Source organism: Rhyacophila brunnea, unplaced genomic scaffold (assembly GCF_057557595.1).
Source record: "Rhyacophila brunnea isolate RB1 unplaced genomic scaffold, BYU_Rbru_1.0 scaffold_1, whole genome shotgun sequence".
In the NCBI taxonomy this organism is placed as follows: Eukaryota; Metazoa; Arthropoda; class Insecta; order Trichoptera; family Rhyacophilidae; genus Rhyacophila; species Rhyacophila brunnea.
This window is the reverse complement of record NW_028232751.1, coordinates 16442201-16460702: the sequence shown is the minus strand read 5'-3', so window position 1 is coordinate 16460702 and position 18502 is coordinate 16442201. Positions and strand designations below refer to the sequence as shown.

The window sequence follows — 18502 nt, the reverse complement described above, 5'->3', positions numbered from 1 at the left end:
TTCGGTGGAAAACCCTATTGTACGGGGATAAATGACTCGGTTATCTTGAAATTAGAGTTGTATCTTGCGGAGAATGTTCACTGGGGAAAGATGAAGCACAAGCAATATGAGGTCAGAGTAGTTATAGAAGAGAGTAGTGTGCAAGATGTGGAATCAAGAGTCATCGCAAGCAACTGAATTTGCTAACCGCCCACCGGTTCCACAGTAATGGTGATTTATAAAGTAGGGAAGTAACTTTCCTTCATACAATTTATAAAGCAGAGTAACAGCAAGTTAAAGCATATAATAATAATTACTTACCAAATACTTTGTCAGACTTTCACTAAGTTTTTAAATCTTTATAAAACACTTACTGTAGTTAAATAAATCTTTTTATTTATACTTTGCATACATAGAAGCATGAAGTCTGATGAAATTACATTCAATTAATTAAATTATTAATGAGATCCCTGAAGCTGATGCTGCAAAACTAAATACTGAATACCTGGCTCAATTTTTGTGATGAACAAACGAAGGTCACCTCTTTCGGAAACATTCAGGCAGTTCGCCTCACACAAGATCACGCAACTCTACAAAGAATGCATGAGTAGTGGCATATTCCCCGACTGCTGGAAGAAGGGCCACCTCACGGTGATCCCCAAGCCGGCAGTCGCCCTCCTTGTGACCCGAAAGCGTATAGACCGATTACGCTATTTCCCGTCTTCGGGAAGATATTGGAAAGATTGATAAACAGCAGGATTGAGTCCCACCTGTCGGAAAACTGTCCAATCTCGCAAAGACAATTTGGGTTTGGGGCCCGGAAAGTCCACCGAGGATGCGATTCGCTTTGTGATCGGTTCTGTGCAGAGCTCTGGCAAGGACCTCGTTGCTGGGATTTTTCTCGACATCGCGGGCGCGTTTGATACTGTGTGGTGGCCCTTGGTTCTGGCAAAGCTTCGGCTGAGACAGATCCCCGGGGACCTCTTTGCCTTGGTTCAAAGCTACTTCAGCAATAGGGAGATAACCTACGACTCCGGCCCCAGGAGGATCACCATGGGGTGTTCTCAGGGCTCCGTCCTGGGTCCCCTTTTGTGGAACATACTGTTTGACGACTTTCTGTCCCTGCCACTGCCTCCGGGCTGCACGCTTGTTGCGTACGCCGACTTGCTCCTGCTTGTTGGGGCGACGAGCCGACCGGCCCTTGAGCGTGCAGCCACGGACGCCTTGGGCAGAATTCCTTAATTGGGGGTTGCTGAACAAGCTGACCTTTGCCCCGTGCAAGACAGAAACTGTCCTCCTCAGGGGTAGTTCTCGGGTCAACATAACTCGACGGCCACCCACGGTTCCTTTTGGTCAGACCTCAGTGCATTTCTTCGAAAGGGTATGTATCTGGGAGTAATTCTTGATGACAAGCTGTCTTTCGTTCACCACGCCAAGACGGCTGTCTCTAAGGCCAATTTGGCCTATCAGAGAATGGCCCGAATGGCGGGCAGCAATTGGGGACTTAAACCTAGAGCCCTTAAGGTTGTATACGGCGCAATTTTCATGGGAATTGCCGGTTTCGCCTCCAGCATTTGGCATTCCCGAGTAAACTCCTTCACTCACGTGAAACGTGCACTACTAAGCGGGCAGTGACTTGCGCTGATCTCGCTTACCAAAGCCTACCGCACAACTTCTACTGACGCGCTTGCCGTACTCGTGGGGGGGCTACCCCTCGATCTGCACGTCTAAGTCAGAGGATCGATCACCCTTCTCTTGAGGGGGATCAGCACAACACTCGCCGGTGTCCATCTGACACCACCGCAGAGATCCGAGGACGTTCGTTATAGAAAGACTGTAAGTGACATTGTGTACAAGACCGCATTTGCGGCATGGCAGGCGAGGTGGACTGCCTCCCCCAAGGGGCGGCACACTTACCGTTTTTTTCCAGACGTATTCTGCAGGCACCAAACTAGAAGACTCCAACCTTTGCACTGGATTAGCCAGTTCCTCACCGGCCATGGCAACTTCACCGCCAGACTCCACGAGTTTGGCTTGATAGTAGATGGGCCGGGTTGTACCTGCGGGCATGACACATCCTCTGGGATTGCCCGCTTATCGAACGAGCGGAGCTGTTTGCCAGGGTCCGTCCTCACATGGGCCCAATTGGTCATGGAGATCTGATAGCAACTGAGGCCAAATTTGCGGCATTCGAGAAATTTGCAGTGTCGTATGGGGAGCGGGATAGTCCCGACTCCTCTGTAGACTCATAGACTCATCCATTTCAATTCGTACACTCAGTATACGGGTACACAGGGCGCTTAACGTCAGCGGACAGCAGTCAATCCAAAAGACAAAAAAATTCTTTCTTAACTTTCTTCTTTAAGCACTACGGTGCATGGTTGCAGCAACAGTCCCGTGCGGCTCCGTCTAGGGATGGAATGAGCACTTAAATTTCCAAACGAATTTAAAAACTCGATTGGATAATTTACAACTTCGTCCGCATTCATGATGCTGTCAATTGATTTGTAGGCAACAGAATGGCCTGCAATTTGTTCTTGAATTGCGTGGTTGATTGCATTGACGTCAGTGTTTTTTGCTGCCAAAATAGCATGTCCGCAACGCCCTTCACCAATGTCCAATAGCTGTTTTGAAAATGTGGCTGACCACGCATCGCGTTGCAAATGTACGCGCATTTTCATCTTGAGTGAGTTTTCGTATAGGTGGTGGATGCAATGACGGCAATTTAACTTTGCCATTCGCGCAGCACATTCCTGGTGTTTCGTTGTTGAACTTAAGTGAACCGCAACGCCCACACCTTATCCATTTTGCCGATATTTACACTGGGATGCGAACTGTAATCGTAGCTAACATCATATTGAAATGCAGCAAGATTCAAATCAACATGTACTGTTCGTCGAGATCAAATAGCTCGTGAACGTTCTCTTTCAATTCTCGTTGCATGTTGGTCGTCTAATTCTGATGTACGCAATTGGGTAGCACGTAAACGTACTCTTTCGATTCTTGCGGCATGTCGTTATTCTGAAGTTGATGCACGTGAATAAGCGATTCGTAAACGATCTGCTTCATAGCTCGCTTGTCGTTCCTCGTTTGTTTGAGAAACTCGAATTCGCTTATTTCTACGTGCTGCGCTGGTAGATCTACTAAGTGATGAACTATTGGAAGCATATTTTTTAACGAAGCAATTAAAAAAAATAGCGCTTGACTCACATTGATCGGCATCGATGATAATAATGTACGATAAACTGCGAATGACATGTGCCATTTGACGTTTGCTGTTTGTCTTTTGCTGATTGTCTATGGTACGACACACGCGCTACTAATTATACTATGCCTATAACCTTCGCGCAAGTGCAAGCAATAAGTTGACAAAATAAACGGTATGGCAGTGCATAAAATATGAACAAACATACAAACATTGATTATATATGTTACGCCGAATGTGCGAAATTGACTATTACATGAAATGGGCTAAATTTTGCCTAAATCATGAAAAATGCAAGCCCGTTGCCTTATTTACGAATTAGACAAAATATCTGGTGAGTGCGTGAATTCGCCAGTAATTTTTCTGCCTTGTTCATGCATTGGACAAATTAGATAGTAGGGCTACGGTGGTATTTTTTGCAACTAAACTAAATGTGTGAAATGCTCGTGGATTGATCAAAATGTACATATATTATCTATGGTCAAAATAGATTGTCGCGCTACGGTGGTGTTTTTTGCAACTAATCAAACTATCCTTATCTAACCACTTAAGTTGAGTGGATGAAGACTTTCGCGTTTATTTAAAACTTATGTCGCCCACCAACCTTTATTATTAAAAATTAGCGCATAACAAGTCAAATTTGGAGGGACACTTTACAACTAAACTAGCACTAAATATCCTGTCAGTGATGAAGGAAGAAAACAGTTGAGGAACTTTAGAAGAGTCAAGAACAATCAAGTTCTGTATTAAATCACTGAATACAATCTTCCAACAATGTTAATATTGCATGTTTTGTGGTTAGTAAAGAGACTTCTTAGAGAAGAAATCAAAGAAATCAAGAGTAAACTAAGAAGTCGTCTTATTGATGAGCACGTGGAATCATCAATAAGACTTAAAATTAAAAACATCAACAAACAAACCTGACTTACCCAAACTTCCCACGGAGATGCATTCACATTGAGTGTTTGCCAGTCATTGCCATGATCTAATTTTATGGATACTGACACGTTCCTACATTAGCCTATTGCTAGTGCCTACACTGTAACTTCAAAAAAAAGGCTGAAACATGTTACCTAATCTCAAAAATCGTCAGCTTAACAAAACATGCAAACAAGCTCCATGATAATCCATCAATATATTCTAGTTAATAAATAATTGTTTAGTAGATAAGGTTTTAATGTTGTATTACCCTAATTGTTGTAGTAAATGTCTAAAGTTGTAAATTAAATTGTATGAACAATAATAAATTCGAGGGTATACTGACAGAAAGCATTAACTCATTAAAACAAGTTCTGAGATAATCGCAAAAAGGACTTTAATTTTTTTTTTTAAAGTGTTCTCCCACGTAGATTTTTTTTATGATTTAAAACATTTTTTCTACATTATAAAGACTAACCTTTATGGCAAACACAATATACGACATGTTACAAGTCCTGTATTTTGTATATGCAGAACGCATTAGGTCATTATCATGCTTTCTATCAGAATAAAAAAAATAACAATATGATTTAATAATGTTTCTATTTTCGTACCATTATATCCTAAGCCTTTGTGCGTTTTACCAGGACATAGAGCGTAAAATTGTATACATTTTCGCATTTAAAACAGAAAAACAGCAAAAACTGAGTTAATGCATTCTGTTAGTATACCCTCAATATGTAAACAGTGTGAAAGATGTAGTGTGTGAGTTGTACCGGACGAATGAGATGTTAAATAATAGTATAATTAATATTAAGATTATGCAAATGTATAAAATGTATGGAAAAATGATCAATTTGAGAGAAAGCAATTTGAACTCCGCGCGTTTTAAATAATTCAAACCCGCCGCATAGTAACCGGAAGTGCTGCGTATTGGCATTGGGAACCCCATGGCAGATCCGTTAGATTCTTCGTTGATTACTGGCCAGAGAACCCCATGGAAGAGTCAGTTGGCATTCCTGTCTCAAACAAGAAACACGTATAAAAAAGTTTCTTTTTCTGTATTACCTGAACAAACTAACGTCATGTGAATAAATAATACAGTATCAAATAAACTCTCGCGTGTTATAAGAGCTTTTGTAAACAATTAGAATATCCACAGAATTAAAACATGTTTAACAAAGTACTAGTAAATAACTTATAATTAAGATTGTTGTTTTTATTTAATAAAACGCAATTTTTTTATAGTACTTATTCATTCCACTTTAAAGTTATTAAAGTGGAATAAGTACTATAAAAAAATTGCGTTTTATTAAATAAAAACAACAATACAATGCAGTTCCACCATGAATTGACAGTTAACAAAAAAAAAAAAAGAAATTATAATTAAGAAATCAAACTTCGAATGTAAACCTTGTATAAACAACAACTGTGAAGAAAATATAAATACCATACCTGCTAAATAGTGCATTTTATTATAGATATATATATCATTTACAGACCATTTGAACTTAAACAAATAAAATTTAAACTACAAATAAAATCTTTGACACCTCGGGTTGCCACGACTGAGCTAAGCCATAAAGACCCTGAGGATATGTCAATACCGTACTTACAATTTAATTTTTATCAATAAATAGGATCATTTTTAAGTATAATACATATCAAGTTTTATTCAGTGTACCCAGTGGTCGGCAAACCGCGGCTCGCGAGCCACATGCGGCTCTTTGGCCCCTTGAGTGCGGCTCTGCCACAGATGCTCTCTCCCATATTTGACATGGCTACAAAGAAGAAGCAAAGAAAATGGAAGAGGATAACCGTAAATGTAATGTTGAATAGACCGAGACTTCGCGTTTGTTCAAAACTTAAATGGCTTACCGACCTGTATTTATGTATCGGGAAAAATTGGCGCATTCAAATTTAGAGAGATACTACAACTAAAAACTCATAATTTTGCACTAAATATTTTGTCGATGATGCAAGGAAGAAAGCAGCTGAGGAGAAGAGTCAAGAAAAATCAAGTTCTGTATTTAATTAGGTACTGAATAAAATCTTTCAACAATGTTAATATTGCAAGTTTTGTGGTTACTAAAAAGATTTCCAAGAGAGGAAATCAAGAGTCAATTGAGAAATCGATTTATCGATGAGAACCTGGAATCGTGCTTAAAATTAAATTAACAAGATATGAACCTGACTTACCCAAACTTTACAAGGAGATGCAAGGCCATTATTCACATTGAGTTTGTCAGTCATTGTCATGATTCAATTTTATGGATACCTAACTTACAATTTAATTTTTATTAATAAAATAAGATCATTATTACGTATGATTTTTATTCAGTGTACCTACCTATAATTTAATTAGGACTTAAAACTATAACTAAAGTTTATTAAGTAAATTAGCAGTGTAGCTACTTACTACCTACGTATATAATAATTTAAGTTTAAGAAATTTGGCTCTCAAAAGAAATCTCAATCGTTGTACTGTTGATATTTGGCTCTATTGACTAATGAGTTTGCCGACCACTGAGTGTACCTATAGTTTAAATAAGACCTAAATCTTTAACTAAAGTTTATTAAGTTAATGAACTGTGTAGGTACCTACATAGGTATATAATTTCATTTTAAGAAATTTTGCTCTCAAGAGAAACCCAATTATTGAACTGTTGATATTTGGCTCTGTTGACTGAGTTTGCCGACCACTGACCTAGGCAATTATTTAAATTAATAAGCAATTAATAAGTAGGTGTGCAGCTGTAATACTAAAAGTTACCTTGTATCGAAATTTTCTAGGAATTGAAACAGCCCCATCTTTCGGCCTGTACAATTCGACATACACATAGACGTCTCTTGTGATGGTGATGTCTTTATAAGCCGGAGTTCTGTAAATGAATGACAGTAATGATCATCATATGAGTATATATCTATGTTTATAGACATTAAAATGATTCAGTAAATTAAAGCAGTTCACACAGAGTGAATTGATGCAACATTTCAAAATATCTAAAACTGACAACCCTAACAATCGCGCCAATTTTACCAAACGTCACGATGAAGTTAATTTTGTTGGGAGCCACAAAGAATTTTTATATGGACAATGCAGCAGATGTCATGTCAGTTAACTAAATTGCATGGATAAAATGAACTAGATAGTTAAAAAAAGTTCTCTTTGTGCACGCTTGCAAAATACATAACACTTATTTACAATAATACAATTTTCAGCATTCTAAAATCTTTGTCATTAACAATAAAATAGAACCTCGATCATCCAAACTTATCAATATTTATTTTTCGGTATTACATTGGTTAAAAGCATGTCAAGATAATTTCTTCACAGAACCCAAATTCTTTTCTCAGTGCCGTTCTTCCTTTTCCGCACATAATGAAATAAAATCCACCCAACCAAAATCGGTAGATTCATTTAGTTCTTCCTGCCAAAAAACCAAAGTCGACAGTTTTTCCGCTCAAAATAAATTTGTGGTGAACTTTTGGTCAATTCGATTGTATCGCGTAAGTACAGTACTCTCTCAGTAATCCACCACCCCAAAAACCAGACAAGTGTCAAATCAGTGAAAGTGGCAGATTATAGTGCATACATACAAAATATAGTAAAAATTAAAGCAGGAAATTCGTAAAAATAGTTTTTTTTTTTGTGAGAAATTTGTACTAGCTATTATTTACTAAATTATACATATTAATAAACTAAATATTAAACAGTAAATCACTTGACACTAGTTGTTTAGTGAGGCAGATATCCTTGAATGGCTTAGGACTCCTGGTTTTCCCTATGACCAAAAGCTTCAGTTTGTGTGTCCCGGTCGCATAGGAACACGGCATAGTTGTGATGCGGTCCTTGGGCACTTTCCTCCTTGGTATATTCTTCGCGATGAACGTACGTTTTCCGAAGGAGAATTTGCAAAATAAACCCGTCTCATCTGCGTTGTATACTTGTACATGGCAGACTACTGAATTTGACAATCGAATACAGTGAAACCCCGATTCTACGATTTTCAAGGGACCCTATAAAAATAATGATAATTGCGGGATATATATTTTTTTTTACAAAAAAACTCGTTTTTTTCTGGATTTCTTCGACGTCTTGATTTCTTTTCAGTTTCTCAACAGAGTTCTAGTTATCTTCATGGGGGCCATTTTATTTGTGATACGAGATGCGAAGCAAGCCTGAGCGTCGACTGACCTGTGCAAACATAGTGACGCAACTGAAAGGTCTGTAATAGTATGTATCATAAACAATTCTACGAAAGCGAAATAAAAAATATTCAACAAAAACGGTCAATCGGGATAATATTTGTGACGGGACCATAATATTTAGACCATAGATCGAGGAAAACGATAAATCGGGGAACAGTTAATGCGGGATTATTTAACATTGTTCTTATGGGTGTTTGGCGGGACTATCAAAACTGAACGATCGGTACGGGAAAACAATTTATGCGAGAACGGTAGATCATGGTTCCACTGTACCGGCGAATTATAGAGCTTGGATTTGTGCTTTTAACTAGTGAAAATAATTGTCGGATAATCGAGCGGCAGATTACTGAGAGTGTACTGTATAGTATTTTTAATTTCTTTCTTAATGCCATTAACTGATATTTTAGATTTTCAAAAACAGTTTTTCGGTATCGATGAAAAGTGGGATCCCGGTATTGCAATCCTTATCCGGACTAATTGGAGTCCTAGTCAGGGGAGAAAAGTCAAAACCTCATTGTTAGCTCTGCTGGTGAAAAATTTACATTGAAATCCAATCTGTTCTTTTTACAATAGGTCAACATAACGAAAACTTAAGGATTTCCTCTCTACATGAGAATCGAGGGCATTTAATGATTTTTGTTCTTTTCCTGTCATCCCCTATCTGAGGTGTGGCCTCCCTCAGTACAATATTTGATTTATCATCTGCTACCCAACACAGTTCGGTGGACTGGCACACGTACCAATCAAGTTCTTTACCTACTCTGTTACCTTTATCGTTGACCAATTTCATTGATTACAGTAAAACCTCGTTAATATTAATTCCACGGGACCGAAAATCAAAAAAAAAATTCGAATTACAAAATATGAAATGTACGGTGGAAAATATTAAAATTTTGAAAAATTTTTTTGATGTTCATTAATTTCGTTTTCAATAGATATGTGCCCATGAAATTTCTGATTCCGTTTGTGTTAGTGAGTCATAAAATGTAAGGATTATTCATATTATTTTCTTAAAATAAGTAATTAATGATGTTTTAAGCAAAATCTGTCACAATTTTCAATAACTGGCTCATGACATAGTGTACTTTATTACGATATATTGAATATTTCTGTATGCCAGGACTCCGAAATCATTTTGAATAACGAAATTCGAATTAAAGGTATGGTTTTATATGAAAATAATGTTCAAGGGACTTTTTTTGCAAAAATTTCGAATTACGGTGAATTTCGAGTTATCCGTATTCTTATTAATGAGGTTTTACTGTAATAATTAATAATTGGTCTGCCAAAAAAACCATTACTCAATTTTTTCATGACATTCTTTAAAAAATCAAAGATTCATCCCCGCTTTTTCTGATGGTCATGGTCATTCAAAGGTGTCATAATCAATGTTTCCTCCAATTTTACATTGCAAGTGTGTGGCAAAAATTCTGCATGTGGACTGTGAATTGTGCATCAATACATAACAGAAATGAAATAGGCAGAAATTGAGAACGCATAGACTAATCTATTTTTCAATACCTACATAAATGTTATATGACTTATTGACTTGATTGAGCTATGTGCACATTGCATGTAAAAACTCAAGAGAGAACACACGTCATAATTTAAACTGGACTATCGAGGTCCCATTTCGTTAAAAGAGGAATATTCCTAAGAATGAAAGTTAATGATGTTATTTTCACAATATGTAGAAAAACTTACTTGAACACAATACCATATTGGTGATGGACATCGAGCTCTGAAAAGATGGCATATGATTCCCACGTTCTATTGCCGTATTCATCCGTCTCGAAAAAACGAATTTTGATATTTTCTGAAAAGAATATTATTTTTATTAGTGTGGAGAATAACATTACAATACAACAGTGGCAAGATTCCATGAATTGAGCAATTATATTATATTATATGGAGTGCAATGAAGTGCACATAAAATCAGACAAAAATGACATAAGTATGTAAAAAATAGTTTTTACAGGTAGTACCTAAATATATTGCATGTAAATAAAATTATCCCACATATTATTTAAGACATGCAAGAAAGTTTTTGTATGGCTGAATTGTGAAATCACACCTATAATATAAATATTAACTATAAATCAATGGAATGCATGCACTTGACATGCTGTTTCTATCATTGTAATACCTAACCCAACCTAACCCTCATTATTACAATGACAAATAGTAATATTTTCCATTAAACCACAACTAAATTTAAGATGTCTCAACAAATTCTTCATATTTTTGATTTGTCTGAACCTAAGTCAAATGAGTTTATTTTAGGTGTCATTATTAAAAGAAATCATTAAAAAAAAAAAGTAATTTTGCTCTGACTATTTTACTATTTTTTATTTGTAATAATGAATATTTCCATAGTTAGTTAGTGTGACGAAATCTCAACTAGGACAATCATGGAAGCATTTGAGAAATCCAGCTGCGTGGAAGTATAACCTGTTACGCCAAGAAACGTATTTAAAAATTGACAGTATTTTGCTGTATTGTTATGAATAATCCAGTGGTATCTTATATTTTGTAGTTTGACATGTTTTTTTTTGTTGTCATTTATATTTAATATTCTGTGTGGTATAATAAACTATCATAAGAATCTCAAGTACACGTTTTCAACACTATTTGATTTGACGTGTCAAAAATATAATTAAAGGAAAACTATTTTGTCGGGAGATGCTTTTTGTTTGATAATTTTTACTATACAAATGATAGATTTAGTAGGTAGGTTATGTTACGTTAGGTAATTTTTTTTCATCTCCCCTGACAAATTATTATATATAATATATATCGTCTCTGTTCTGGCCGAACACACTAACTGGAGAATACTAGTTTAGAAGTTGTTAAAATGTTTGAAATGGTCTATCATGTGAGTTTATTAAGTAATCATAAAAAGGATGACTTTAAAATAAAGACTGTTTATTTATTAAGAAGGTTTCCAGACGGTAAAGTTTGAAATAAGGAATATTTTGGTATAACTAACTCAATATGTAATTTTTTCAAATTAGTGTCTTCTGCCAGAATAGTGACGATATATACATTATATCATTATCTACACGGGAGAAGTTGTTTTCGTCATAAAATTGTATCATTCGTTAATAGGAATGATAATGAATTTTAATTCAATTACCTATGTTTATTAATATATCGTACTTGTAGATTAGCTTAGTTGTAATAACGATACATAGTTAACAATGCTGTGCTATCTTGTAAAAATGCCGTTATTTTTATAACACGTTTTTGCAATAAATTTCAGAAATCCCACATTTACTACCTATTTGTATATAAAAAGTAGACTTTTATTTGTCGGTTTTGGTTTCCTGAATCACTATAAAATATCTAATATACCTAAGTAGATTAAAAATAATATTGCTTAAAAATATAATCATTTCATGTTTACATTTAATAAATAGGTTGGTAGGCAACGGTGGGTTTCCCACATTCACGGAATTTGAGTCACAGGTAATGGGGTGATTATTTAGTTAAAGGCCGGTACTTAATTCCGCTGGCTTTTTTCATTTATGCTTTTGATATTATTAAATGTGTTATTGTTATTCTAATTCTATTGCTAAATACAATCTACAGAGTGTATACGGCGGAGCTATGGGATGCTGGTTTGACCTGGAACGAAGCAAGAAGACTGGCGAGCGACAGGGATTCTTGGAGGTGCCGCGTGGTGTCCATATGCTCCAGTTAAGGGGCGGATATGGACAAAGAAGAAGAAGAAATAAATATTAATGCTTTGTACAAACAAAAAGCATTTTATTTTCAAGACAAGTACATACTATTTTTAAAAAATATTACATACCAATAAAACAGCTAAATAATATGTAGGTGCAATGCGAAAATTATACAGCTGCCAGTAGGTAAGAATGGCTACAAAATATTTTCTAGACAAAGTAAATTCGAAAATATATTACATAATTAAAATAAATACGGACCGATACTGAACTACATCTCCTGTCGACAATGTACCACTATGCACCAAACACCGCTCTTTTTAAAAAATTCCGCGTCGAATTCTGCTCTGTCAGGTAGTGACTGACAAAGACCGCTCTTGGGATAATTAAAATGCATTTATTTGAATAAATACGGCTTATACATCAGATTTGACATTTTATTATACTTTTCCGTATGTAACGGAACAAATAAAACATCTAAAATTACACTTAAATCATCATAATATGCTCAAAACAGTTCGTGATTTACTCAAAACTCAAAAGTCTCTAGAGCGGGTTTAGTAACTCTACGCCTCAATTCACACTGCACACATCACCAATGTGATAACTAGAATATAGAAGTCACACTGTACAATATTCTGCCATTCCACAACTTACTTTGCGACACTTTTTCGATCATGAAGAAGACTTCCACACCACCAGTGCAGCAGCTCGCCGACAGACTCATTCGGACGATATTCAATTCACCCTTCTCTACACTATCTGTAAAATAAAACAATTAAATAGATATATAAAAAAATTTAATATCACTCATGGAAAAAACCCACAGGAGGCACCGCCATGGCGAGGGGTATACGAGGCATCATCACTAGGCATACACCGCTCACCACACTGCCCATGTAAATAGTAGCAATTAGTGAAATGTTTGCCTTTCGTTAAAAAAGGATTGACAGCACATTTTTTTAGCTATTCCTTTTTTGATTTCTTTAACGGCCCACATGCTCAGCGTAGGTCAAAATGGAGCTTTTATTGTATTTTCAGAGCATAACCCTGGACATTCCTTAAACGTTGTAATCTATTTATATAATTTTGAAGCCTTATCCTTTATATTTATTTTAAACATTTGATGACTGCATAAACACTTTACGGTCCGGCAACGCCACATTGGCGTCTTTTGCGAGCTGAACGTTACGATCCGAACAAACGTGGCGTTTTTACTTATGCATATCTTTACTGTAAAAAATAAATATGAAATTTAATATTTGCTTGCAATGTGCAAGAAGTAAAAGCACGATGGAAAAAAAATATTTCGGGGTTTTTACAGAGATGGCAGACATAACACCATTCAGTTTTTTTTTTGTACCTATACCATTTTTTTAATTAGTCACAAGACCATTTATGAACCTGCATTCTTTGTTTTTTTTTTTAATGAACGCGATTTTTGGCTATGAAATTGCGTGTTATTTGATATTTTATCTTTAATGGTTTACTACCCATGAAACGTTAACCATGCTTCATCATCCAAGATAGAAATTTTATCTTGAAAATGAGAACAGTTATAAATGTGAACTTGTTGTATCGCGTTGTCATTTTCGTTCGCTTTTTTCGGGAGATTATTGGTTGTGTAACTGCATAAATAATAGCTATTATTATTTATATTTATTGCACTAATTTCATTGAAAAAATAATTAATCTAAGTATATTTTAGCTAGGATATATATTTTTTATTAGTTTTATCTCAAAAAAAAACTTTTTAAAACTGAGGACCAATCGTTTTTAGAGGAAAACTATGGGGATTGTATGTCAGATATTCCCAGTGACTGTGAAGATATCGGAGATTTTAGTGATATTGAAACAGACTCATTTGCTCCTTTGAGAATACGCCCACGTACAACATATTTCGGGAGTGATTCTGAGGATTCAGAAACTGAGGCCGACATGACACTTGATTGGAACGATGATGATCCGCCGAGAGACAACAAGCCATTTCAAGGATTGTCAGGAGTGACATTTGACACTGATAAGTTTTGAAGCTATATCAAAAAAATGAGTGGACATAACCATGTCGGAGTTAAAGTGGTTCAGGTTGGTGATAATAATGGGAATTGTCAAAAAAGCGACTCTACAGTCTTATTGGCCGACAAATCCACTTATAGACTCCCATTTTTTTGAAAACTATGCCACGTAATCGGTTTTTAAAATATTGCGTTATTTACAGTTCACTAATAATGAAAAATGAAATTTTACGATTTTTTGTTGAACATAAAGTTTGGATCGAGGATATACAACACATCTTAATCAAGTGATGTTGCGGAAACGCATGCACCTTCTACATCTTTTGATACACATTCAACCCATAGAACCAGTTCACCTAATTCATTATAAATACTCTCTGGCAGTATAAAACAACATGAAATAATTAGGATTTCCGCAACTAATAAACGTTTAAGAAGAAAGTGTAAAGTGTGTTCCTCCCATAAACTTCGAAAAGAAGCTATTTACAAGTTCAAAGAATGTAAAGTACCTCTACATCTACATATCGGTAATTGCTTTTCTTCGTATCATTTAAAAAAAAGTGTATTAGTTGTTGGTTCATTTTACATTCATAGTTTTATAAACTATTTCAAATAATTTCAGTTTTAGTGTTTAATTTGTTTTAAATCTACTCGTACACTATATTATTATGTGACAATAATTATTTCGTGCCTAGCCAGTTATCTATCTAAAGGTTATTTATTATCCATAAGGTTGAGTGTTGATTCAAATATTTTTGTAGAATGTAGATGTTTGTTTTACAATTTATTACTCATAGATTTTGTTATATGATTTTTTACGCACGCCTCTGCACTGTTATTGGCTTGTCCCGATACCTACAAAAATACCAAATTGTAATAAGCGGTGGGAAAAATGGATTGATACGTATTCTATAGAGCGGTATAAAACATTTCGTATTTGAATATTTTTTATATTTTATAATTAAAATATAATATATTGAGATTGCTTTATATCAATAAGCTATTTCCTTTAAAGTATATTTAACAAATTGAACTAATCTAATAATATATAATAAATAATTTACGAAAATTTACAAATTATATACTTTACCTTTATGGAACGCGGGCCAGAGGTTGACAAGTGTTGAATAAATGACACAATTTGATGCATTGATATATTTAAAGTATTTTCTGAAAATTTTATTGAAATATATCAATAGGTTCAAAAGTTTTATCATTTTTAACTTCGTGATCGAAATTTGCTGATTTTCATTTAAAAATACCGGATATTGGTGTAGGTACTTTGCGAAAATTCACGGACCGTATAGTGTTAAGTATTTTTATTACATTAAATAGTTCCCATTTACACTGAGACGTATTTTGTCCTTACCATACTTTCTCTTTGCACAGTGGGAGGATAGTTAGACAATGAGTGGCCAAGAAAAGACCAAAATTTATAATTGCACATTGAATATTTCTTTATGATGGTTGAAAGCAATGGCGAAGGGTGACTTTTGGAAAGATTTAGGCTGCGCACAAAGCACACTTGTCATGTATACTTACGAGAAATAAGAAGATAATCCGATATTACTACTGATGAATAAGTACACACTAATGCCAACGACACACTAAATCGATGAAATTTCAAAGCATATAAAATTATGCAATGAGATTGAATTACGTATTTTCTTCAACATTTATAAATGGAACATACGCTCAAAATAAATTGTCATCTTTGAAAAAATCCATTGTTTGTATCGGTTCCATTACAATCTATAATTTCTCTCATAAAACTAGACATCTTAAAATACTTTTTTAAAAACATTGACGAATGACTTAGGTACAATATCAGATCTCAACTGACATAACTGACTGAATAAATTATCATAGTCTATGACTGATCTAACTGATAAATAAAAAACACGAGATAAATTATTATTATTATTATTAAATCAATATTACAACTTACAACATTACATATGGCAATTTCCGTTTATACGCGCGTTTTTGAATATACATTTTTATAGTGGCATCTATTTATTTTTACAAAAAACATCGAACAATAAAATTCTTGCTTGGTAGATACATAAATGCAAAGTCGATTACCTGAACCAAAATGTCATTTTCGGTCTTTAATTTTATCGATACGAAAACTTCGGAAATAACGAATCGACGAAATGTTAGGCCCCCCATAAGACTCTCATATAAACCACGTAATTTAATAGGATTGATGTCCTTCACTTTTAAAATATAAAATGTTGCGTGCTCAGCCCAGTAAGGTCTTCCATATATTTACAAATATGGAGTGACACAATAAGTACAACTATCATTTATTGGAATGCACACTATAGCATTGCAATAAATGATAAATGTTTTAATTTATAAAGTTGTGAGAAGTGTGGTGGTATTAGAGCAGTCACCGGCCACCGCTGACCCGCATATATTTATATTCACTGATGTTACTATCAATAAAAATATGGAACAAACATAATAATAGTTGTGTTATTATTTCATTAAACTGAAATACAAAATCATGTAAATCTATTTCTTTAATTAATTAAATAAAAATATTTTAATTTGATAGTCGGTCATGTTGGTCCAGTAAAGTTGTATTACATTTTATGATTCATAAAAAATAATATCTTGAAGTTCAACTTTAATTACAAACTTGTGTACACTATTTATTTGCGTTTCATGGAATTGTTTATAGAAATAATGATGGTTCAGTACATACCAGAACTAGATTCTAGATTATTTTTAGTCTATGCACTACGACCATTGACTTATCTGTCGATATAACAAACAGCAGCGGGTTTTGACATTTTTTTCAGTTACTTATATAATAAATATTAATATGTACATAAGTGTTATTTGAATTTTATTTGTGATTGTATAAAAAAAATAAGCTTGTAGCAAAACTGAGAATAGTTCGCAGTTATAGTTCAACTTTACTAGTACCGATTATCAAAAATAATTTAAGATGCTGATCTGTCAAATTGGATTAGTAGAATCTATTTTCGTACACGTAAGTGTGCCAAATAATACAGAAAATAATTCTTCAGTGCAGACCTGAGCACACTAACGTGGCGTCTTACGTGGGCGAAGCCGATGCGAACGCAATCGCGATGCGGTTTGAAGCGATATAAAGCAGTACAATGCGAAGCGGCAACGTCATCCTACGTTGCCAGTACCTGTCACCAGTCGGCCGGTCGGCATCGCACATTCATCATCATGAACAGATGCAATGGCTTTTTATTTAAAAACTCAAATATATTAAATACAATTAATTTTTATGTTTTAAATATTTTCGATATAATATGGGTTAATTATGCATCTATAGATATAATGCTTCATGAGAGCCGCGCAAGTGAGGGAAATTTTTTAGAACATTCTATACAACGAAATTTAATTTACATTTCGTTAAATGTAAATTAAATAATAAAAGTAATTACTTGTAGAACCACTTATTTGCGCAACTGTCTCCCATTCACATTGAGATAATAGATGATTATGATATCTTTTGTTTCTTTTATCCCACAATGCAGGACGTTCTTGAATGGAACTGATTAAAATTTCTACATCTAACATGATGAATGTATGATAAATGTCACTTTCGTCGCATCCACTTCGGGCAAAAATATCAAACCAACTGATCGCGTAGCTGAAGCCCCGCCCCACTTCGCAACGCTCGCCGGGTATTATCTGCATGTAGGCCAATACAAGTGGCCTTGATTGTTCATACTATAGATAAATCTGAAATGCAAAATGACTAGGAGCTAATCCAATCATTAGCCTTATTAACTGATTTCTCAGTTTCACATTCATATTTAGGCCTTGTCTAGATGGTGCAATTTGACTCGCGTGCATTCCAAGTACATATGACCTCAATGAGCAGTCCACATGCAGTTGTGACGTGTCACCTCTCGCGCCTGGTCGAGGTACAGGTGACTTTATTGAGCTGTCGACATGCACTCGCGGCGAGATACGCGTCATCTGGCTCTCCGGCTCCATCTTCACAGAAGGTTTTCTACAACATCTATATCTATGCTAACTCGAGGAAAATAAAATAATGTTCCTATTTTCATTTCCGAAACTCCGTAAAAGAAAAACGTTCAGAATGTGAAACAACATGTTAACTGAATAGATAAAATAGTTTGTAAAACACTATATTATTAACAAGGTGGTATAAATCATAATAGGTGAATGCTCTTTTAATTGGAAAATCAATTGATTGACGATAGATCAAATCACTGTTATCAGTCATACAGTGCTAAAATTTTGGTCAATGTTACTTCACGAGAGTTATCAATCCAGCACCTTCACGAATTGAGGACATATTTAATAAAAGATAAAGCCGACATGCATAGAATATAAACAATCACTAAACACAAATTAGCCATTATTTGGCGTTTAATATTTAGAGTGTGCATCTTGCATACAACGATATCCGCACACAAACGGTACAGTGAAAAAAATCTGAAACCTAATATGTCATAATTTATCCTCTC

The 18502-nt window shown here is 34.9% G+C and overlaps 1 protein-coding gene across 1 annotated transcript in view; it reads right to left on the bottom strand.

Moving 5' to 3' along the window:
- Positions 1–2931: 2931 nt before the first annotated feature.
- LOC147079529 (nuclear factor NF-kappa-B p110 subunit-like) overlaps positions 2932–18502 on the bottom strand; it is a 32026-nt gene continuing 16455 nt past the window's right edge. Inside the window, exons 7-8 of the mRNA XM_085960837.1 lie at positions 12658–12762; positions 2932–3134 (exon numbers count right to left, since the gene is read on the bottom strand). Of these exons, the coding sequence (XP_085816963.1) occupies positions 2932–3134; positions 12658–12762 (308 nt within the window). The remainder of the gene's footprint in view (positions 3135–12657; positions 12763–18502) is intronic.